Raw genomic sequence first — 26158 nt, forward strand, 5'->3', positions numbered from 1 at the left:
ATACCAGTGGAAACCATTTTAAGCAAAAATTTTTATCTGCAGGTCAACATTTGCAACGATAAGAGTTATCATTCGTAGGGCAGAAGTGGCAAGCGTAAATAATATATTCACAATTCAAAAGCGTTATGCATCTAGAGTCCTCAAAACTGTAGACATTCAGGGCAGGTTTTATCTGACAAAACATAGACAGCTAGAGTGCTGCTCTCATCTGAGCTGGCTGTAGAAACCTCTGTCCAGGGACTTTTTGATGTAATCCATCTCATTTGAAAAGCAGACATCTATATTAGATTAGTTGAATCAAGTAATAAAAGGTGCCCATTTTGCTCCACTGATTATAACTTAACAAAAAAAAAAAATCTAGATAATGAGCTCAGATGCAGGTATCTATTTAAAGCATAGATGTTTAGTGTGAGATGAATCCTTCCTTTAAGGTTTAGCAAGCAAGAATTCGCTATAACTTTACAAAATCCTGGGGAATCCCACAGGCAGGTTGTGAATGCCTCAGTAGTCAAGCTCTACACCGAACTGCGAGCCAAACCAACAGGTGGTATTTTCAAAAATCATTAGAACGTAATTTCACAAATTGTATTTTAGGAACAGCAACCCATTAGCAAATGGGAATATAGTCACACCGATAATAAAAATCATCTATTCACAAGCTACAAACATGCTCTTTCCCATCCAAATCGGTACACTGAAACTGCTTATTTAAAATGTGGCATACGAGCCACAAACACTGCTGTTGCTGTCACTGAAATTCAATCCAATTCTGAATGGACCAGAGAACAGCAGCACTCCTAAGAACAGAGGAGAAGACACTGTGACGACAGCAGCCCAACACAGGGTTTACCTGGAGGACCCGGTGTCTGCCATCATTACTTTTCCTCAGTTACAACTTGAACAATTACCTGTCCAAAAACTTCTCTGGCTCATGTCACAGAAAGTACATTTTTCCATTTGTGACCACACAGTTTAATTTAAGCTTTCAAGGAAGCAATACCACAACTTTGATCCCATTTACTCTATGTATTGCTTATCTGGCACAAATCACTTCTTTCTAGCTTTTCTAAGTAAACTCAGGTCCAAGAGATGAAAGTGATCTACAGCAAATACTTAAAATCCCTTGCCAGCCTTTAATGTGCGACAGCCTCATCAGCTCACTTTGAGTCTATTTACCTTACCTTTTAGGGACCGGATATCCCATTTCAGCATTTAGTTACCTTCAGGAATATCCAGTTTCAGCAAAGAGCAGATTAAGACACTTTCTGTATGTAATGCTGCCTGACTAAGCTATTTCTGTTGACTAGCCAGTCTTACTGTTTGCTTTTGACTTGATTCTCCTTTGTTCTCTTTCCAACCTATGCACTTTCAAAAGCGGTAGGAGGCCCTTGCATAGTCTGTATTTTACTTGCAAAAGCACATTACTTGCCTTTTCGTAATCTCTTCTTCTCAGAAAGGTCCCATTTCCCTGCTTGAGGCAACTAAACCTAGAGTAGAATTCCTCCCTTACTGAAATACCTAACAAAGAATGACAGTCTCCTACTTCGCCTCCACAAAATGAATCTACAGTACTACACTTAATACCATTAAGAAAGAACACATAGCCAAGGAAAACATTTGGCCTTTGAAGAAAGAAACCTTCTCTTCTTCTCAATGGGAGCTTGAGGTTTAGATTCTCTACAATGTCCACACCACAGACTATTGAGTTTTGTCCCGTATGACAGCCACACAATACATACCGTTGTGCACATACACCTGGTGGGTGCGGGAGAAGAGAAGGGAGAGCTTACCATACTCTGAAAATCTACATATAGTCTTTCCATCCTACAAATAATCTGATAGATTATGTTTCTTCCTTTTCTAGAGTAACAATTCTATAAAAGAGACCTAACTTTCCCAGAAAAGACAAAAATGAAAATTCAATTTTTAACAATCTGGAATTTAATTTGCCTAACAAAAATATTAAGAATATGGAGAGAGAAATTATCCTACATTGATCTACAATCAGCATAGGGAAATGCAGATTAAAGAGATTTTCCACCAATTCACAAGAAACTGTTTCACAGTAGGTTAAACATAGTGTGGAGAGAGAGAGCACTCAACAGAACTACAGAGAAAAATAAGTTTTATACATTTAACAAGACCATCACTCTTAGATAATCATAATGCAATACAGAACAATAAATGCAGGTAAAATTTGTAAGAATTGCTTACTTTGCCATTTAGCAATTTCTCTTCCACTTCCTCCTGAAAACAATCACTGTCAAGAAATTAAGCTTTCACTTGTCAGTAGTATTAAGATTAACGATTAACTAGAAAAAAAAAATCCACAAGAAAAATGTTTCTTAAAAAGGGTTAGGATGTCGCCATGGAAGAACTTACTGTCTGTTTTGCTGGCTGTGTAAGCTGACAGAAACAGAAAAAACTAGTATTATTCTCCTAAAATAATGTGTTTAGTGGCAAACACTGGTGATCTAAACTTTTTGAACCTCAGATGTAACAGAAACTACCAAACAAAATTAAAGATGAATTTAAGTACGGATATATAGTATTTCAAGGATAAAATCGTACTATAACAAATTTGCATCAGACTAGAATATAACCAAATTTAAATATTTGAGTCTCTTCATAGCTAACTGATACTCTTAGTCTGTTTTAAATAGCAAAGAAAAATATGTAGAGTACATTGATACACTTGAAACTTTCCAACATGTGAATGGAGTTAACACAGTCCTAACAGTGTTTACAGATTCATCTCTACAAATAAGTGGATAAAGTGTAAATCCAGTGCATTCAGAAACATTAATTCAGAATCACTAATTCCAAAGATGTTTGATAATATCTGTTATTCAAAATACACTACCTTGTCTTCAAAGCACTGTTCTTGGGGTTTTTTTTCCCCAACTTCTCACTCGTTTTCTTGCTGCCTCCCACAGCTGTGTGTGCACGCATGCACAAAACTGCAGTATGTACATTGAAGGCTCCAGGCCTTTGTAAGTCTTTGTGAAATACTTAAAAATAGCATTCTGTATAATAGTTCCTGTCAAGCAGCTCCCCACTGCACCTAAACTGCACTAGTATGTTTACAGAAATCACATTTTATTAGCTAAAAGGATTACATGGCCAATATTTGTTTTATTAAAAATGAAAACTAAACAAAACACCTAAATGATTTTACACAAGCAGCCCATATTGAAGGTGCAATACTCACAACAGAATCTTTTCTCTAAAGGACCATAAAGAGTAGTCCACTTAGAAGACCCACATCTATACCAATGCCTTTTAAAGAAAGGTTCTTTTGTTGGAACAAAATAGTGACATGTTAATCTAGTTTTAATATTAACAAATCTCCCATTCAGCTAGCTATAAAATTAACTGTCCTAATATTTCTATACATATAAAATATACCAGATGCTTATTTTGGAGTAGCTTGGGTTTTCTCCTTTCTCTCCACCTCTGATTTTTTCGCTGCTATAGTAACCAAATGCAATAGATGAAATAAGATATCTCTCTCTCTCTCTCTTTCTAAAGATGATGCACAGATTTGTCAGTTGCATAAAAACAGGCAAAAAACAGAGGATAACATTTATTAGATTAAACACAGTATATACATTTTCTACACTTATGCTTAAGTATTAAAATACTATCATCTCTTTTCCGAACAGAATACTATTGCTAATATACTTTAAAACTTCTAATACACAACTACTAGCAGCAGATCCAGTTAGAAATGTTGCTACCAAGGCTATTGTAAATGTCTGTTCCTTCCTTCCTGTGCACAGTTAACAATTGCTACTTAAAGAAAAATAACAGAGAAGGAATCTAAACATTACATACATGTATTACAAACAATTCTAAAACAGAAGATTTTTCAAAGAAATGCTCATATAACAAGGTGGTTACACAGGTTTTAGATCTAACACCTGTTCAGCAGCCACATCCTTAATGCACATTTTTCTATTGGTTGTTTAGGGAAGGTCCCCTTGTGAATTAGGAGTTCCTTAAAAACAGGAAAATAAAGCACACAGGCAGACATGAAATGCAGGGAGGCTATCAGAAGGGCTTCCCATACACCTAAGGCATTAAAATTACTCAGAAGTGATGTTGGAAACTGTGAGATGACCAAGTTAGCAGAGGTCAAAAATTATTCTGGACACAAACTGAAATTCTGACAGGAAAGGTCAGAAGAATAAAGTCTTTAGATATGAGTAACCATGTGATAACCATGTGATGTCAAACTAAATGCAGTGTCAACAGAAAAAAACTCATCCAAAGGAGGGAGAAATTAACTTAAAAACACCTCTGCTGCTTTTATCAGTCAAAATGATCTTGTAATTTGAGGAAAGTTTTTTTTTTTTTAAATCTTAGCATAATGATTAGCAGCAAAGTGTGTTAAGAATTATAAGAAAAGGAATACAGAAGAAAAACTAAAATTAAATTATCATAAAAGTCAATAATGTGCTCATATACTGTATATTGCATTTATCTATAATCACCCCACTAGAAAAGAAAAGACAAAATAAACCCCAAGTCCTCATACAGAAAGGCTAGCTCTCAAAACAAGGCTACTCAAAAGTATACACCGACTCGCACATAAGAAGAGACCGCAGCTTCTAAGCTTAGAAGTTAAAATGAGAGGTGAGGATTTGACAGTGGTCTTGTAAACTAAGAATGGGTTAGAAAATAAGGAATTATTAATCATTATTTCTCAAAACAAAAACCTAAATAAAAACACCTTAGAGAAGCAGGAACAGCAAAAGGATCAAAAGATAAGGTAATTTAAATAACACAGGTTACAAGCAATACTCTCTACTTATCCTCCCATTACAGTGGAGTTAAGGAAATCAGGTTTTGGCTTAAAAAGCAAGACTAATGTGCTACTGTATAAAAGGGGATATGCCTTGGGAAAAAGACTAGCGAGATACAGTCTCAGCCTTCCAGTGAAAGAATCCAGTTCTCATCCTATCAAGTGAGGCAAGGGCTCTGGTTCATCTCTGATTCATAATTAAGCTAGGATGACATCATGCAGTGATACCATTTTCCCAAACTTCTTTTCAAATCTTATTTGCCAGAAATTCCTGGATGAGAAAAGGCCAGAGCAGTCTAAACATTTATCATCTCCAGATTACCATAAATTACTTCTCTGATGTTAAATGAGATCTCTTAATAGATATGCTTGCAGCAGCCTGAACAAGCTTGTGCTCAAGTCTCCCAAACAGTTCGCAGTCATCATCAGGTAACAATTCCAGGCTTTGGCCCTAATCTTATATTAAAAACAACCTGCAAGTAATAAATCAAGTCACAACAGCATTAAAGATCAAATTCCTGCTTCTGAGCCCCCTTAAGAGCACTACTACTTTAGACAAGTTTCTTGAGGTTTAACAAAAATGCACTCTTGGTCAAAAGGATCTCACAATGCAAGAATTTCCAGAGATTATGCAAATCCAGAGACCACCTTTAGAATTTTAAGAGACTATCTTTCCAATTGTGTCCTCTTTGTGAAAGCCATTTTTATCATGAGATATGATACCAATTTCAAACACGTGATCTACAACCCTGATTCCAAACAAATCCTTGCTGCCTTAGGAAAAGGTCCCAAACCACTGCACGGCTCTGTTAGAATTTCTATGCCTAGAGACAGGGAGGTGATAACAGCTCCTTTACATATGTGGAATTCCCTGCTGAAATTAAACAGTTTCCTTTGACAGGCACTCAGATACTATGGGCATGAACAGCATGGGTATAAAACCTATACTGGTGCACAGAAGAGGTACAAAACTAATGAAAACAGTCCATCTCATGCACTGCAAAGTGCCATCTTTAAAGCAGTTTAAACTGATACATTAAAAATGTCTAATTTTAAAAACACTCTGTGAGCATTTTAACCCAATTATAAAGCTAAGAAAAATACTTTTGCAAAGACTGTTTTCTGAGTAGCCCTACAAAAATATATTCCTCTCTACATCCCTCTGGCTATTCCCTCTTCACTTGGAATAAAAATCACTTTTCTACTTCACTGTAAGATTTTTTCCCCCCCTTTTTGAAACCATCTCAGTGCAAGTAGTTAAAACCTACAGATGACAAGCTGTATCAGTTAAAACCTACAGATGACAAGCTGTATCAGTTTGGACTGTCTATTTGACCGCCCTCAAAATATTCCAAACATTTGTTTCACACACATTTCTGACATATATAAAAGAGCACTAAAAATACGTGCCACCAGTCACTTATTCTTTCAGTGCTGGTTTGAGGATTACAAAACCCAGAACAACCCAGGGAAGTGTGACCAACCCAGGGAAGTGTGACCAACCCAGGGAAGAGCTCCAGGGAGTTCTACTCAAACACCTCTCTTGCCTAACGCTGTATGAATTCTCTTTATACTAAACTTGATTGGACCTATCCAACAGATTAAAAAAAGAGAATCAATTAATGGATGGAGGTGGGAACACATATATACAGTGGCTGTTGTCCATACTGCCTTTGAGATGTGCTCCATGGCAAGATGCTGCTCGCCTTGCTGAATGACTCGAGCAGCTTGTTTCCATACCTGTAAAGAGCCAGCCACCGTCAGAGCAGCAAGCCACGCACGTACCACACAACACTTGGCGTGACCTCTGGCTCAGTAACTACCCCACAGGTCTTTGCACCCGACCACAGGCCTCTCCGACATGCTGCAGGATAGGCCCAACATTCTTCTAGTTCATGCTGGTTCTCAACATGGGCATTAACATGGGCCCAACTCTTAGATCTGCTTTGGGCTTAATAACCACTTTTTAATGCAATACTAATTTAAATTAAATGCAAAATAAATCAAATATCACATAATATGAAATAGGAAGCGTTCAAAATAGTAAGGGCAGCCTTACAAACCACCACATCCAGGATACTGCAGCACGATACCTGGATCAAATTAACACGCAGTTTGGATGACGATGGTAGTAAACCCTTACAGTGGAAAAGGAAGTGATCCAAACCAAGAGCAAAGACTTACCCAGTTACACAACCACTTAGAGCGCATGCGTTTCACTTTTTTCATCAGTAAATCAAGATAAAATACACTGGAAGCTAATATATCTCATTTTATTTCTCTGGAATAGATTTAAATTGAAGAATGAAAATTTTCGAAAAAATATCAGCCCAAGAGGCATCTAATGCAGAAACTCTAAAGCATAACAAACCCCAAAGGATTACAGTGGCAACTGGTAATACTTTGTATATTTCAGTTTCAATATAAACCTTCCAGTTTCCCATAAGGGCATTTGACTTTTCTGTTCTGTATATTTGACACGTATACAAAGCTAAAGCATCCAATAACCTTTAGCAAATTTAAAATGCCGGTTTTTTTAATCTAGCAAAGATTTCAATGCTAGCTCTTACACAGAACAGTGCCAGAATCAGAAATACACTTTCGTAATGAGAAGTAAATATTTAAGTATCAATCGTTTGTATGGTATTTTTGCCACAGTACCAGAAGAACTGTCAAACTACTAACCTACTATAGGTAAAAATGCTACTGTTTTAAATCTCTTGACATGGGTATAAAACTACTTACTCGTCTCGCAAAATAAATTCAATATTTTCTGGAGAAACCTGTCCTGTCACAGGATGTCTAAATGACGTGGTCTGCTGATTATGGCTGAAAGGAGAAAAAAAAAAGTTAATATTAAGTTCTAAATTCAGTAGAACATATCTGTGATCCCTAAGAGGCAGAACTGTTTCTATTGATGTTTTACTGCTGCTACTCCAGAGGTGAAACATACTTCTTTGGCACTTTTCAAGCCAGAAATCTTTTAAGCTCCTTCTTGTATTCTTGATGAATCTGACAATGGCATACCACACCATTTAATTATTAACTGGGCTAATGTTTCAGAAGTAAACTAGCTGCAATCCTTTGTTTGAGAGAGAAACTTGAATTTCTGATTATTTACACCTGACTGTTACTAGATTATTTAAATACTAACATAGAAATCACATGATATAAATTACTGATTTGTATTTCTGTAAATTTAACAAAACACAACCAGCAAAATCGTGTAGAATGCTGCTGGACAATTCACAGTTCTACACAAAACTGAAATATTAAATGAGACCATATAGAGATATTTTGTGGAAGCCATATTACATGCATTTTTTTCCCCCCAGTATAGCATATCTTCAATGATACTTCTTTGCATCTCCACACACAGCATCATACTGAAATTAGATGTTCAGTTGTACAACATACATAAAACAACATAACTCAGCATCTCATCTGAGTTGAACTAAAATTGGGATTTTCTATCAACTTTACCCTCAGCTTTACTACCATTTGGAGGTTTTGCAGTCCTCTATGAAATATTACTGTCCACTAAACACAATCATTTTATCAATCTGTGTAACTGTAGTCATCAAATGAAGAAGTATGGAGCAAAGAAAGTTCATTTCAATATATTCTAGTAGCCTTTGCTCCTCCTCAAAGCAGATCATTTAATTGTATTAAAAAAAAAAAAAAAAAAAAAAAAGAGGGTGAGAGAGAGAGACAAATCCTGCACAGTCTCATACCTATTAAGGCCCTTATTCTGAAGCCCTGTCCAAAGCAGTAATCTATAAAGATTGCAAATCTTAAAGAAAAAAGAAATTAAAAATCTTATTATTCCACAATTACAAAGGTCATGGCTGATATGCTGTTAGAGCGCCCCAGAACATCAAAGGATTCTAATCTTTTTGTTTTTTCCCTGATACACACAATAAACCAAAAGTCCAGTTATTTAAAATCCTGAATTTCTAAACTTTTAGTTAATCCTATTTAGTTAAACAACATCTAAAACTAGAATTCCAGCTAAATGTAGCAAAAATGCTAATATATTATGATTATATTCAGAAAACAAAGCCAGTAATACAAACTATGAAACGGTAAGGCTATTACATGATTTGTATTTCAAAGAGCCAAAAAAATGAACACGTCGTCCACCTTTTTTAAGAAAGTGGTTTTAAAGATGATTTGGGTCTTTTTCCTCCCACAATGCCCCATCATTTCAAGTCCTCTGGATTCAACCCAATTATCTAGCATTGCAAGACACCCCCCAGAAACAGAATATGGCATACAGACACATTTTGGGGCTTCAAACGAACAGATTTCCAAAAAGATAAAAGCCTTTCTGTAGAATATATGAAAGCTTAAACAAAACAAAACAAACAAAGAAAACAAAACACTCCCCTGCCCCCAAAAACACAGAACACACAGCACTTATAACATTCCAACGCAAGTAGCACAGGGCATGCCTTGATAAGAAGAAAGTGGTGAAGAGTGTCTGCTGGCTGTTCACAAGAAGTCCCACTGAGACCAGGAACTGCAGAAGATGCTGCGTGCACTGTATATTTTCACCCCTTTTCCAATACACCTTGCTACAGGAAGGCCTGTGCAATCAACCAGTGTAATGAAAGTTTTCAATGATAAAATGAGAGCTGTGACAACTTATATTACACCAAAAGGACTTTTTCCAGACTCATCTATTACAAAAATTCTAGCCTTATAGCCATAAAAAGCTGTGAACAACATATTAAGCCATCAACTACCCCACTGCATTAGTGACAGCACTCATTTCCCAGACGGGTGAGAACTGGCCTCTAGTAGAGAGATGGGCTAATGAAGCACATTTTCAGTTTCTAAACTCTCCAGTGTTCCCAAGAAGTCAGCGATTAGGAGAGAGGATTTAGAGTAACCCTGCAGTGCTACCATCCATGAAGCAACCATGATCATCTTCTCATAAAAGTACTGAGGAGTACTGTTTTCTAAAGAAACACTTTTACAGTTAGTTTATATGCTAATCTTGGGGTATACATCCAAAGAAAAGAATGTGCAGGTGTTTTTTTTAAAAAAGTGAATAAATAAATTATAACAGTAACAATTAAATTTCTTTTCTGTCACACAGTCCAAGCAGTTTCAACCTAAAAATATTTCCTTCCAAATCACAACTGAAGTACCTTTGAAACCTAGGCTAGGAGTACTAATAAAAAGCAAGTACTTTGTCAGCTTTATTCTCCAGAGGCCAACAAAATCACCAACATGTTTTCATCTGCAGGCTTTTTAGTCATTAATAACTCATGATACAATTAAGACTACAAAAAAGGACTATCTGTACTCAGGAACTGCTCAAGGGCCATTTAGGAAATGAAGTAGACCATTACACCATAGAATTTATGCCACAGAGAAAGTACTAACACCTTTTACAAATCTTACATTATTTCCTATGAAAAAAACTTAACAGACCTTCAGAAGATTAGTTACTCCTGTTACTATAATTACAGAGCAAGTTCATTACTAATAGACTAAATATTTCCTGCTATTGAAAAAAAATGTAAACTGGAAATTAGAAAGTTCTTAAATATTGGAGCAATTGCATTTTGGGACAATTTTCTACGCTGAACCATAGGAGTAGAGGAACAAAAACCTAGCTACTTTATTATATAAAATGAAGATGCCCATTTCACAGACACACATACAAGAACACACATACAAGAACAAAATTTTCTGAAGATCTGCAACTTAAATACTTAGGACTTGCCTAGGAGGAGAGAAACAATATCACCGGCACCAACAAGTAGCTTTGCAGAGCACAGTGGTTTCTATAAATTAAAAAGTGAGGGTTTAACTCTTTTGCCTCCTAGGACTCATTAAGAACAAACAATACTATTCAAAACAAGCTATAAAACAAGATGGCTAATGCCTTGCAACAAGGAAATTCCAATTAGATAGCAGGAAAATTTTTGTCTGCAATGAGGATAGTCGAACATTGCAAAAGGTTATCTAGCAAGACTGTGGAATCTCCACCCTTGGAAATATTCAAAATGTGGCTGGATAAGGCCCTGAGCAACCTAATCCAACTTTAAAGTTTGTTTCAGCTGTGAAGCTGGCCCTGCTCTGAACAGGAGTGCTTGGATCAGATGGCCTCCAGAGGTTCCCTCCAACTAAACTGCTCTATTCTTCTGTCTTTGTTTGCTGCTCCTTCTATCTTTCTTTGCAACTATCATTTAATTCTTACAATCTCTTTGAACCTTTTGCCACTATTTGAATAGACACATTCCAAGTATATTACCAGTACCTCGTTTTGATTAGAATGAAACAAATCATGATGTCACATGAGATTTTCAGACTTAGATTATGACAACTTTTTTGGGTTTTTTATGCTCTTTGAATCTTTACTTAGGAGTTAATTTCTCTGTTTACGCAGTGATGATAACAATAAACTCTCAAGTGACAGTGATCTTGTAAACTAGTTATAGTCAAAGTTATCCTTCCTTTCCATGTACAGACTACGGAAAGACCTGGCACTGCTGCTCTTCAGACACAGAAGCTTAACAAGCCCCCTTGTAGTCAACCACCTCTATTTCCTCCAAACAGCAACTGCTGAATAAGTTTCTTTTGTCCAGACATCTATCACGTACCACAGGCACAACAGAAGAGACTCAACAGAAGCACACTTGATATGCTGCTGCCACTCCTCACGCCCCTTCTTCCTTTCTCACTACAGAAAGGCCCAATGCTCTTGACAAAACTGGAGAAAGCTTACGGCGCTTCACAATGCGAGTCCTGAATGCCACGTAACTCGCATTGGTACAACGACACCCATTCAAAATGGTAAAATTCAAACTACCTTCCAGACATTGAGAATTTTCTGTATGGTTAAATTACAGGGGGGTTTGGCAATTACCTTTTCATTATAACACAGTTTTTATATTATTCTGATTTTGTACAATTACCAATCAACAGAACTGCCAACAGAAAGCGAATATGGAAAGATGAACAATCTGCAAGAAAATAATATTCATAACCATCTACCACTACCACCATTTTTAAAGTACATTTCAGATTGCTAAAAATAATTCTGAATTTCCAAAGTTACAGAACACTGTTTTCCAAAGCTTTCCATTGATTTTTAATAGTAAAGTCTCAGACTTTCCAAAACAGAACCACAGTTCAAACTTCTCTGAAATCAGATATAGATTCTACCATTTTGCTGTATATGTACACAACATTTACAAAGGCAAAAATTGCTGGTGACCCACTCTTTCTTAGCACAGATGTACTGTGGCAGTTTAGAAAGACTCAAGCCTTTGATGAAGTAAATAATGTTAATGTAGGTCTGTATAAAATATACAGTCACTTATGTTCTCCTTCACCAAAAAAACCCCTAGTTAAACCCACGACCACCAGAACTAAATTTGTGTTGTGCGGCTGATTATGCTGAAGTTTAAAAACAAGCTGACCCCACTGACAAAGCATCACACAGGAGAAAAGAACCCCCCACTCCGCAATTTTAACTGTTGAAGGGTTGTGTTCACAATACATTCTCTCCTTTATTCTAAGCATCAGTAGGTCTTCTTTAAAGGGCCACCTTTTCACAAATCTCTCAAGAATTTCATTCTTCCAGGACCTCTATCATCTTGCCAGCATCAAGCACATTAGACAGCATGCTGCTTGAACATCTAATGCAACTTCTACGCTGGCCTTGCTTTAAATGGCAAGGAACGAGAGCGGGCAGGGGACCAGATAACCTCTTTTACAAACTATCTACTGACATTTTTTTTTTCCTTAAATGATCCTACTGAGCAGGACCCAGACATCTGTATCCTTTGATGACACCTTACTGCTTGGCATCAGAATACAACCTAGAAGATCTCACAAGTATTACTGATTAAGCAAGTTAGCAAATGTAACATTGCATATCATTTGTTTGCACCAATCTAACCTACAGTATTGTGAAATCTAAATGATTTAAATACACAAAAAACAGACAATTACAACCCAGTCTCCAAACACACAATACAGTTCACATGGGCAGGCCCTTTTGCATATATGGATCCTTTTGTAGAACTCACATCACCTATTCTCCCCCCTCCAGTTGATTTTGTATTTGAGTCAAAGCCAAATTTTCATAATTAGCTTTTGGCCATGACTGATGATGATGTCCTTTCAATTTGCGTCAAGCAAATTTATATATCGCTTTAAGTAATTTAAATGCCTGGACAACTAGATCTTGAAATGTGTAAATCAAATAGTGATTGATTCTACATCACATTAACAAGTCTATAGCTGTCAAGAAAAACTCATGTTGTCGTTGGACAGGCTATCTGATAAATTATTACAAGGCAGGCCATTTCTATAATACCCTGATTCCATGTAGGCTGACTGCTTTACACTTACCTGCAAGACTGGGTAAACAGGAGCATCTTTATGTGGAATCCCCCAAATGGCGGTGGTAGGTACAGGAGAGCACCCACACTCCGAGGGAGGACACTGGTGCAGGTGCAGCTCACAGAAGAACCTGTGCAGTGAAGAACTGCTGTTTGGCCAGTGAGTTGTTACTCCAGATAGGAGAAGGTGCTTGTACCTAACCAAACAGCTACACATTCTATTTACTTTTTCCCATAATCTATTTCTAAAATACATTTGTAGCTTCAAAATAGTTTAAGCTTTTTGCTGAGTATTTTTAAGACATTGTTTTAGAACTGGTTGGAGAGCATCAATGAATAGTTCAACACAATTAGTCCCATTGTTGTTCTGTGAAAAAATACGTTCTGTGAAAAATGTAGTGTATTATGAAGATAATTTGGAAAAATTTGGGCCAATACTAACTGTATTACACAAGCAATGGTATCCACTACAAGTTAGACACTAAAAAGCTTCTTTTCAACATACTGAAACATTATCCATAATTGAAAATAGTAGGGTGCCTCTTCAGAGTAGTGGCAAAACTCTTGCTCCACTGAAATTAATGTCGTCCCATAGACTACAATAAGGTCAGAATTTTACCCTCTCATACAGTTTAACTGGCATCTTAACCTATGAACTAATACGTAAGCACTATGGAGTAAAAGTGATCCTCTCAAGATCCATATCCTCCTTAGAATACCACCCTGAGAATTCACAATTTTTTAGGTATTTAGTCATAATACAATTCTGTAACTCTCTTATCTGGAGCAGGTATGTCAACAACTACAGTCAGTCAGCACAAGAATCTGTGTTTATAAAGACTGCTAAGAGGACTGCTGGCCTGACATCAGATTATAGCACATATTTCCACTTCTCTCCGTAAACGCTTGCAGACAATCAAAGTCTGAAAATGCCATAGTCAAAGAGACAGTAAACTGGAAGGCATGCTCCCGTGTAGTATCCTTCCTTCAACCCTGCTCATTAACAAAGAAATTAAAAGGAAACCGCAGTTTCCTTTGCAATTCAGTCAGTTGTTCTTCTCTTTCTTAATGAAGTACCAAAGATAACGAATACTAATACTACTAGAAGCAAGAAAAAGTTTGTCATTAATGAATACCTTTTAAAGAACAAATCTAATAGATCTATGGTAAGCTAAAATAGAGAACATCACACAATCATTACAGATATTTTCGGTCATAACACTATGTGAAAGGACAAACATACTATCACATCACAGCATCAGCACAGATCTTCATGACTAATACATCTGCTAAATCCACAAATCCTTTTGACACACATCATGAGACACCATCAGAATTCTATTAGCACACAAAAAGCATATTGAAGTACCTTGAAATTAAGGAAAAAAGCATGGCACAAGACAAGGAAATCCTTATAAAAGGCATCATTCCTCAAAAGTGAAATTTTATTCTACTTCCTTATTTCTGCAGCTTCACAAAAATTACAGTTCTTGCCTTCAAAATTAAAAACAAAAATTTCAGATCATACCAAAATAACATTAAAAGGCATCAGACTACATCATTATATCACCCTGTCTTAACTCAGACTGGGAACTCACTTAAGTCTCCTTCTTTCCTACTCATGTATTCCAAGACAGGCAGGTGATTTCTCTATAAACCTCCAAAACAAAATGTAGTACTTTCAAAAAAAAAAATTACATGAATTTGGAACCATTCTACCTAACGTAAAAGTAATAATAATAACAAATAGCTTAAAGCATTTAGTGAGGAAGCCCTCCAACAAGCACTGCCATATTTGTGCAAAAGTATCAAAGGGAAACTTTATATAAAAATATTATACGACTCAATTTTTAAGCTATAACAAAGTTACGTAAAATGAAAAGTAATGTTCATATGCAAACCACCTAAATTCACCAATGCAGGTTGAAAACCCTCACCAGTTCTAAGAATAAAAGCAAACTAGAATTTTTCAGCATGCAGCTTTCCTCTAACTAGCAAGCCATACAATGTAGAAAGCCGAAACAATTTAATAGAACGGCTATGAAAACTGAGTAGAACAGCTCTCAGAAACAGCTTTTTTCTGCACTGTAGGACATACAATCTCAAAACATTTTCTCTTCACAAGCATTTGTGTTGAACAGAGATTTCAAGTTCTTATGTCAAATGCATTTCTGATTTATTTCTTGAATTTAGTGTGTAATGTGACTAAGTGATTACTGGAGGATAATACTGCAGACTGAGAGACTGCTGTGCTGCATTGTGTGGCCTCAGTCAGACTGTTTAAATATATTGCCTTTTTCCCCTTTCTACAAAATGGAAATGCTTTTATCTACAACCTATACCAGTATGCCATGCAAATAAAGTTTTAATTAAATACCATTTTCATATACAATCAGAAGTGTCCAGTATAGGATTATAGACTTTTAGCTGGTATCAACCAAGGATACAATCTAGAACACTGCATCCAGTTCTGGGCCCCCCAATACAGGAAAGATGAAGAAATTGAAGCAAGTTCAGTGGAGGACCACTAGGATGGTCTGGAGCATCTGCCCTGTAAGGAGAGGCTGAGGGAGCTGGCCTTGGTCAGCCTGGAGAAGGGGTGGCTTCAGGGGCACCTAACAGCAGCCTGAAGGTGTCTGCAAAGAGGTCATCAACAAGACAGAGCTAAGCTTTTCACAGTCTCGCATGATGGGAGGACAAGAGACAGCAGGCATAAACTGAAACAGAAAGGTTCAGACTGCACATAAGGGGAACATTTTTCACCTTGAGGAGAAGAGGACGTATCGCAAGGACAGCCGAGCAGCGGAAAAGGCTGCCCAGAGAGGATGTGCAGTCTCCATTCTTGGAGGTTTTCAACACCAGACTAGACAAAGCCCTGAGGACCTGGGCTGATTTCATAAGCTGACCCTGCTTTGAGCAGGAGGTTGAACTGGAGACCTCCAGTCCAAATTACCCTACAGTCCTACGGTTGAGTGTAATTTCTTAGTTCTGCCACAAAGCAGATAAACTTTGGCAGAACATGTCTTGCTAAAAGAATGATGCAAGAATTCCACATTACTTAAGAAGTAAAAATTCAAAATGGCATAAAAATCTGATTTCTTCCTTCACCTTTTAACAACAAGTAATTAAATTCAAAGTCCATTTACCTTCTGTTTAATAAATATTCCACAAAAGATAAGAACTTGTACAGCCTAGTTTCCTGTGGCTATGTGTTTTTTTTATCTAATAAGACACATGTTCCAACCAAAGCTTTTCCTGTTGTCAGGGACATCCATCAGGCGCATGGGTCTGTCTCATCCCCTCCCCATCCCTACTCAGACTCTCTACTGTTTCACAGTATTGACGAGGGACAGTACTGAAGTAACTTGACTGTTGGTTCCTTTTCTTCATAAAACTGAGGAATGTGGCAACTCATAAACAAGTACCTCTCTGCCAAATACAGTCGAAATTGGTCAACAGGTTTAGAAGTTACTAGAGAGTGACCAATTGCCCTGTAACCATGCCAACTTCATCTCTTCAGGCATCAGGCTAAAGAACAAACAAGGATATTGGCATCACGTTCCCTGAAGCACAGTTTAATATGAATAAACCACAATTCCCACAGCACACCCCTATTCGTGTGGGTTGGCAGTTTGTGCTTACTGGCATATGTATTCTTAAAAGTGCCTTCATTAGTAACAAACTGCTCTGGTGTATACTGTGGTCAATTCTGAAACACTTCAAACTCTATACACTTTAAAGGACAGCTTAAACAACAACAAAATAATCAAACAAAAAAATTACATCAACAAAATTATTTCCTTTGGTTTGCATAATTCTAGACTATTTTAAAGAAGCTCTTCACTTTCCCACCTCATCCAACTAGCTATGTTAGATAAAATGTGATTCATCTCCTCAAATTAAATGCATTTATAAAGTGAAGTATTTATTCCTGTAAAATCTTAAGTATAAAATGGACTATAGTACTCCTGAAAGGCATGCAACATCAAGTTTTTGCATGAGGAAAGACTAGCAGCACAAGGCCATCTTCCCTAGAGTAGGGAGTATAAATTAATGTATTCTATTAGATCAGCTCTTCAGAGCTTTGAGTTACGCAAATACTAGTTCGTTTTCTTTCTGAAGAGACCCAGCAAGTGCAGTGAAGAAATACTGTGAGATACAAAAGCCATTACCTTAGCATCAGCTCACAGAATCCTATTTTAAGTCATATGTAGCCCCTTCACAGGTAGTACACACACGAAGTGCATTGTACTTGCAAGTACCTCTCATTGCAGAGGGGGGATCCTCACCAGCTAAAAAGCGTTATAGCTACCACTGCCATTAAAAAATTTCAAAAGGTCACAAAAAGTGATATTTGCACTGTCAAGACTAGTATCTCTTAAATATAATAATAGTAATAATTCATTCATTCAAACACTCAATTAATATAGTATTATGAGTCACCATGTATCAAACACGGTCTTTTATACACCATATGAAATAGTTCAGAGACCAACCAAAGCTCTAAAGCTGATAAAACTTTACTTAAAAGTATGTTATTCACCTGTTTCGATCGTATGATTACCTAGGCATGCCCCCACTGTGTAGTGAAAGCGATACAGAATAATTCATAGCTTAAAACTAACTACAATAAATATTTTAGGAATTAGAACTGTAAGACAGATTTAGAAAACTCTTTTAAAAAGACTGTGCATAATTATAATTTGTTAAATTATCCAGAAATGTTTTTTTAATTTAACAATTAGCTCTGCAGCTTAAAAAAAAAGATTGTTACAGCTACATCAGTTGCCAAGGACCTTAGTCAAACATCATCAAGCAAATAACCTAAAGGGAAACATCTTTATGGGCATGTAGAAATACTCAATGGCCTCATGTCAGCCAAGCATAGAAACTCCTATAACATTTTTAAACATAATCACACAAATAATTCCATAGAATTAGACCAAAGCATCCTCTTTGGCATCTATATAATGGAAAATTTGGTAAAATTATACATATTTACACACACTGCTAGATAAGATTTTGTACAACCAAACAAAAAAAAAGGACATTAAAATATTAATAATTTCTACAAGGTATCAAACAGTTTTGAACTCAAAGTTTTTCTGCTTTTAATATTCATATATAACTCAATGCAGAAACCCAAGGAAATTGTTTTGAAAATTAACCATTCAGGCGTGTGTAATACCAGACTTTCTTTACTAGACATAAGCCAATGAACCGACTCTGAAAAAAGACCAGGCAATTATTTTCAGTCATCTACTGTCCCCCCCCCCCACCCCCACAAAGGCTATGTAATCACAGCATGTCAAGTCACAGTATGACCCACGACAATGGGTTAATAGTGATGTACATTATTGGCATAAATTTTACTATTTTTAGTGCATTAAATGTCTAAGTATGTGAACTAACCAGATATATCAAATTTATGAAAGCTCTCACATAATCACGTTCTACGTGCAATCTCTTGATTCGACACTCATATTGCACCAGCAGAAGGTGCAAATTTATTTGAGAGTAAAGCTTTACAATAAAATACAAATAGACAGCTGTGAGCAGAGCGGCAGTGAAAACAACCCAGTCACTGAAGAAGTATTTGCACTTTCCTAGTGTCACTGGGTAGACATATTCATGGTGCTCAAACTGCCAGCCCAGAAGGAGCCGGTGGAAGACAAAGGTGATGACAATACGAAGATCTAGCGGCTAAGAAAAACAGCACAGGGAATATATAAGAAGCATATTTTCACTCTCAGTCTCACACATCGCTTTAGCTAGCAAATGCATTTTTAAAGCTACTCTGCTGGTTCTGTATGCGGTGGTTAGGAGTTTTTGCTTATATCAGCAAACATCAAGATGCATTGTTGGATAGTATACAGTTGTTTTTGCAGACAGCATGCATCTTTGAAATCAGTTCTGAATTAGACTGTGTGAAACCACATTATCCTATTGGGAAAGATGAAAACTTCTTTCCTGAAACACATGAAAAGTGCTATTATTTTTCAAAGTAACTGGAAGGATGAAGCTACTCCCATCTTTCACGGTAAGCCTGGAAAACAAAGATCAGATGGCCAAAACAAAAACTGGCAGAGAAGGTAAGGGCAGGCTCCCCAGCCAGCTCAGGGAGCAAGGCTGCAGCAAAATCCAGCCAGAAGACAGCTCTCACTACACCACTAAATATAGTGGAACTATCAGCTGCATTCCTCTGTGCCACTTGAGCAGCATGCTGCGGTCCCTCCGTCTGGTTCTCATCCTGTAGCTCCGCTGGCCTGCAGCCCCCACTAGAGCACTCCATCCTCAGCACCACGAAGCCTGCGCAGATAAGGCCTCCAAGAGCACAACGGCACCGCTGTGCGCCTGCTTTATCACCAGTACCTTCCCAGCCCACACAAGTCCAGAATAGAACTTACACAGCTGAGTATCAGAGAAATTGTGCCCTTAAATAGGACCTTGCCCACAGAGTCCTTAGAATGAAAAGGCCTCTCTCACCTCTGTAACGCAAGGACTAGCTCTCTGCCGTCTCCCCAGGCCAGCCAGCAAGCTGGGAGGACACTGCAGAGCCAGGTCACTTTCTGTTCTCAGCCACTCAAATCACCACCACCATTTGCTTTTTTCAAATATGTGGCCAGAGTAGCAGGCAAGTACCACTCGGGGAGTGTTCCAGGTTGCAAGTTGTGCCGCTTGGCTGGTTTCTCTCCGGTGGGAGAGTGCCCGGCGAGAGTGGCGCTGTAGTGAGAGAACCGGCAGCATGCGAGTTCTCACGTTGCTGACAAGGCCTGGGGTGAGGACACAGAGCGCTGGGCAGGATTAGAGATTGAGAGAAATTCCAAAACTTTTTCAGATCTTGTGTTAACTCCTTTCAATGCCAACAAGTCTCTACCAAGCATGTGACTGAAACTTGGCAGCTCTGGAAGGTGAAGTAACTTCACATGAAATAATATTTGTTCTTTAGGTAATTAACAACAGATACAATGACAGAATGCTCTAGAAAAATATATTTTTCACTTACAGAAAGCTTTGTAATCTTTTCATAATATAGGTATCAAGTAGTCGTTCAGCATCTTTGTGAATTATACGGACATTTTTCCCTTCAAGTGCATTACAATTGAAAATAATATGAGCGAGCAGAGCTAGACACTCCAAGTAAGTTCAGTCCACTAGTGTAGTAAAAGCGTTTTTATTAAATGCTAGTTTTTAAAATGCAAAAAGAAAAAAAAGCAATATGATGAATATTATGTGTATATACATTTCATCAGGAAGATTACAAACGGCAAACCATCTTATCAAGCTTTCAGTTTTTCAGTCACATTTTTAGTAGTTGCAGAAAACATAACATTTTAAAAATTGCTTAGGTGAATTCAAGTGGATAATCTAGCACTGTAATTATCTGTAAAAGATGATTCAGTGTGCTCTTTAGCTATTAGATATTCTGTACAATACAAACTACCAACAGACAACAACAATGCAGCCATTTTCTCAAGAACTCTCAGGATCTTCCCCTCCTGTCCAAAACTCTACCTGAATTTACAGCAGTTGAAAACAAAGCTATAATTTATTTCCACCTCCTTGGTAAGTGTGCCACTGCATTAAAAAAAATTTAGTTTCAACTTCCAAAGATGTACTTAAATTTACCTGCTTTTCACTCCGTACAACCGCAAAGCACATTAACTACGTTCTTTTACAAGCATCCTAGCTGTTTTTCAAAGTAGTTACAAATAGGAGAATAAGTCATTTGCACAGCTACTCATCTGGTCTGTCATTTCTCTGCTTGAAATCTGCAAGCTTGTGAAAAAGCTGTAACATATAGCAATAACCATCACAAAAAAAGAAAGGAATTAAAACTGATGTTTGAAAGCTAGTTAGCTGCGACTGCCATATCCACATTTCTCTGGGACTTAGAAACTTCCAAACGGAAAACAGCTCTTATTAGAAGACCGTGGGTAACGGGACAGATCCTGTGTCATTTCCTCTTGAGGAATTCTTACTTTCTGCACATAAAAACTTAATCTCAGATGAAATCCCATCTTAATTTCTCTCAGTTGGCTATCAGAACTAATCAAGGTCATTAATAATTACTCTGAACATTTGTTGACTACACTTATTTTATTTTGATAAAGTGAACAACGAATTACACTTACTCTTAAAACGTAACTTAATAGGCACTGCAATTACACTACTTAAAAAAAAATCTCTAAGTAGCACAGAAAAGAGTAAGACTTAACTGTGACTGATTTTTACAGAATACATCATCACTGATTCCCAGAGCAATTCTGCTTAAAGGTTAAATTCATCAGTTTTGCAATGCAAGATTGAAACGATTTCAATTCATTCAGTGATGACATTTCAGTTACCTAAGGGCTTGTAAATGGGTCTTTACATAACAATGGGGTTTTCCCACAGAGGGAGAGAAATGTGGATAAGTTTGTAAAATCATTAGTGCAGTAATGTTTTTCTACAACAGTAACTAAGATAAAAGTTAATGGTTTTGGCACTAGTGCACTGGGATTTAGGACACTGATTCAGATTTTAGCTCTGAAGTGCATTTCTTGTATGACCTTGCTGAGGAATCTTATTTTTTATAAAGCCACCACTTTACTAACATTTAAAACTTTGAAAAGACAGGAAAGTGCCAATCGAATTGGAGTCTTCACCTCATTTGCAGCTTCTACTGCAGGGTTCTACTACAGTCCATATAAGCAAAAAAATTCATTGTTTTTCTACATTTGAAAGGATTACCTCTATCTCCCTGTCTAGCTTCCTACAGAATTGCAGCAAAACTAGGAGGTAAGAACAGGCTGGAATTTCTGACTTTAGTTAAACAAGACATGTTGCTGCCTGCCAAGTTTAATTGTTCACAGATTTATAGAAAGTCTCTTTCAATGCATGGAAGCTTCCTCTTTACGATATTTATATCCAACACAAAAACCTTTATTCTGAAGACAACATTCTGGTTATGTCAATTATTCTTTTCACTTCAAATACTAAGGGGTGGGGGAAGGAGGCTGCCTTCTTTACTACGGCGTAGCTTTTCTCAGCTGTGAAGTGAAACACTATACAACAGGATACAATCCTATACAAATATATAAAAGCCTAAAGCCTCAAGACACCCAGAAAGCAAACTTAGCAGTTATTTGGCAGGGTTGCCACTGCAGTTTAACAAAATTCAAGCAATCGAAAGCATCCAAAAAGCTGCACTTCCTTACGGAAGTCTCCAACAGGAAACTCACACTCCGAGACTATTCTTTTCATACACTACTTAATAAAAATCTCATTCTTTCTGCTCAATTACTTATTTCCTAATGGACATTATCTTAATTTGCCCTGGTATGGCTTACAAATAACTGCACCAAGATGTCGAGTTCAACCTAAGATAACTCAGAATTTGCTTGCTTTTCCGTTACTGTCAACTTCTTCAAAAGCAATTTAAGAATCTATATTAAACCATATCATCAGTGATACCAATACAATAAATGAAATTCAGAAAGCTATGAGTGACAATATCCATTCATCTCAAAGTATGACAGTTCAAAGACATAACCACATTCTAATGCAACCTAATGTCAAATAGGAATAAAAATAGAGAAAATGCCCTGTTTCTTAATAACAAGATGCTCTCTAGGAAAAACAAAATAATTGATTCTCCTTAACTTGTAGGACACAGACATCGCCTCTGTTTTACACCTAGCATTCTGGGTTTTGCATATTATATATATCATTATCTTAAGTTTTAATACCTCTGAATGGTAATCATTTTCAGACAACTCACAAATTCTGCAAATACCACATGCATATTTTTCATTCCTTTGACATGAGCAGGTTGCAGATTAAGGCACTCTATTCTTAAGACATTAAGTAAAAGCAGCTCAACCTTTCTCTTACCTTTAAATGTCTGTCTATACTCTGTTCTTATTCTGAATACTTACATTGAAATGAATGCAAATTTTACCTGCATGAGAACTAGAAAACAGACATGAAAGCTATACTGTTAATACACAAGAAAATGACAGAGGAAAGTTAATGTGAACAAACAAACATGGGTCTGATTTGGAAATAGTCAGCTATATTTTATAGACACAAACTATAAAGTCTAAACATTTTTTTTCAGTAACTTGATCCCCCAAAAAGCAATATAATTGACTAAAGTTCCAGTACTAATGCTTCTAAGTCAGCACACCGTACAGAGAAGGACAAGGGGAAAAAAACCCACACACACTACTCCCATTCCCATTTCTCATAAGAAACTGAACAGGACTTACACTTTAAAAGATATAAACAGCTGTTTCACTGAAACTGGATCTCCGTGACTTAAATATAAGTATTTTATTACTGGTGTTTCCAGCAATAGCGATAGAGTACTTCTCTTCAACTGAGGGAACTCAAATTCCACAAATCCCCAGAAGACACCCTAACTATCCAGCTGCAAAAGCTGAGCCACTGCACAGCAAAGAACAGGCAGATACTTTGCTGTTACCTGTGAGAACTACTCCCTGCATTTTACATTGAACAGTCACTTGAGGAAATCAAACATCATCTTGACAGCAAGGCAAGAATTATATTATGTTACTCAACAGTCCTCCCAGAGACTTTTTCTGAAGAAGGAAAAAATACAGGAGAACCATTTCATTTAAGTGATCTTATCCCACCCACAAAATCACATATCCAAAGATCATGGCCGCATTTTAAAGATACCTCCTGCTGCAATTAAGAAAAGAGCAGATTTTTTAAGCACAGAGAAAAATCCATATACACGATTTCTAACACCAACTATTTTTAAAAGCAAGGCCCCTTCATCTACTGCCAATTTTTCAACTACTGACCAACAGAAGAGAAAAACTTACTTTAAGTCTTCTTTCACAAGATCATCAATATACCTACCGATCAACAGAAAAATGGAAATGACTGAAGTCTTTGCAGGACTGTCCCTTAAGCTGCATTAACTCAATAGCTTACACAACCTGCCCCCACTACGCTCCTGTAGAGTTGGCACATCCATACATAAGTCCATATATATTATCATCTAACATAAATAATAAAAATGTTTTGCAGACCACAAGCTACATCAATCCATACCATAGTTACAGTACCATACAGTTGCAGCATCAGCTAACCTCCACAAGCAGCATTTCAATAAGGCAGAAGGCACACGTTTCGCTTCATCTGGATTCTGTAGAACTTGCATTCAGTCAAAATAACGAGATGTACACAAAGGTCACGTGTACTTGGAAGCAATGTCACTCCAATGTCATTTACTCATTGAAACCACACAAAGTTCATTTAAAACGTATTTTGACAGGTCTTCTCTTAGCACAGATTTTCTGCATACATGCCTATCGTGGTCAAATGTATTTTGGATTGCTCAGAGCTTTCTACACTTCATAAAAGCAGCAAATCTAGTGCCTGCTAATCCAGACATCAAGTATAGTTTATGAACCAGGCATTCTATGCATTCTCATAACATTTTCAAGGCGATTCAAGATTTTACATTTTATTCACTCTCCGTATTGTGCTTTCAGTGAGAAAGGCAAGTGACATTGCAATACACACAGCCCAGGTCACAGGCCTCATACAAGACTTTCCCTTAGGCAAAACATAGCAATTCCATCAAGTAGAGAAGTCATATGAGCGCTACAGGGATTCTCCTTGCTTCCTAATCCTCTACAATGAGATGTTCTCTTCTGTTCCATGAGCTCTCCACTATTCCCTGGGGCTGGAAGTACAGGTAATTCCAGCTCTCCAAAGAAATATCCTGTACTCTTCACACAGTAACTAATATAACCATATTATAATCATATTATAACCACATATAAACATTCTTATATAACTATACAACTTCTATAACCAAGATCACTACATATTCATAAATTCAAGAAATCTGAAAGGAAGTACTCACCTATGAGACTCCAGATGAAGTAGACTTTTTAAGATGAAGATACTTAGAACGCTGAATGTAGAGCATTAGTAGCAGCATTTTTTTCTACAAATTAAATCTCAGTGGTATCAATTACCAGATTTCTCAGGGAATACTTAAAATGGGATTCTCAATTTGGTCTTGACAATACTGCTTCTCTTGAACCTCCATAATAAAAAAAACCTTTAGAAAACTTTTCATCTTAAATTTTCTGAGAGCCTATTTTTACTCAATTATTTTCAAGCATCCCTATCTCCAATATTACAACGCTGCACACCTGTTGCTACAGGCCCTCCTGTCCCCAGTCTCTCTAAACTATTCGGAACAAAAAAGGATTTTCACTTTGTGCTACTTTTAGCCCAACCAACCTTTCACACCATTGCAGTCACTGCAGAAATCCTAAATTAGTAGCAGACAGACAGATTGCACAGATGTATTTTCTCTTCCAGGAAACAGCTGAAGTTCAAGATGCTTCCACTTCAAACTTTCAAAAAAATATTTTCTACTCTCTTTCCCCAGTCTTTGTTGACGGCAAACTATCAAGCATCTGCAACAAGATGGCATTCAAATATATAAAGAAAAACAATGTAATCTTTTGAGTTCCAGAATAACATTGTTCTAGCCCACTTTCCTCTCCTTGTTCTGTTTTCTTTATCTTTGTCAGCAGTACCATTTTAGATATTCGGCTGTTTTCTTTTGCACAGATTTTCTCATTGTTGAAAGGTCAGAATGACAAAAGAGGGCAAACTCTACTAAAGCATCTCAGAATTTCCATTTTGGAAGTTTTGAGAACCGATTCTAATGGGTAATACTTCTAAAAGTATGAATATAAAATACATTACAACTAACTCCATATAATGTACTTAAAAATCTTCAAAAGCCTTAATTACAGAAGATATAGCTTCCTGATCGCAAACTACACTCTACTATGCCACAGGCAGCAAAATACAGATTAAGCTAGGCCTTTTAAGATGCTAATTCTTCTTGACTTGTGTATGCTTTTGTCTGTTCAGAATTTTGTACGTAAGTGTCTAATTAAATTATCATAACTGGCCAAAAGCAGTTTTCTTACGGAAGACT

At 36.9% G+C, this 26158-nt stretch overlaps 1 protein-coding gene across 10 annotated transcripts in view; it reads right to left on the minus strand.

Annotated features, from left to right (window-relative positions):
* Window positions 1–26158, minus strand: part of PLEKHA7 (pleckstrin homology domain containing A7) — a 160885-nt gene that overhangs the window by 61531 nt on the left and 73196 nt on the right. For 7 of the 10 annotated variants that reach the window (XR_010389512.1, XM_064513084.1, XM_064513082.1 and 4 more), the window contains one exon: window positions 7553–7636. The exons of 2 other annotated variants lie outside the window; for them this stretch is intronic. Coding sequence is in view for 6 of the 8 variants with exons in the window: in XM_064513084.1 (XP_064369154.1) it covers window positions 7553–7636 (84 nt within the window). In the remaining 2 variants the exon portion in view is untranslated. Of the gene's footprint in view, window positions 1–7552; window positions 7637–13183; window positions 13253–26158 lie in introns of those variants that run through there. One more of the 10 variants, XM_064513085.1, reaches the window with a different exon arrangement.

The sequence above is a fragment of the Dromaius novaehollandiae genome, chromosome 5, assembly GCF_036370855.1.
Source record: "Dromaius novaehollandiae isolate bDroNov1 chromosome 5, bDroNov1.hap1, whole genome shotgun sequence".
Lineage (NCBI taxonomy): Eukaryota > Metazoa > Chordata > Aves > Casuariiformes > Dromaiidae > Dromaius > Dromaius novaehollandiae.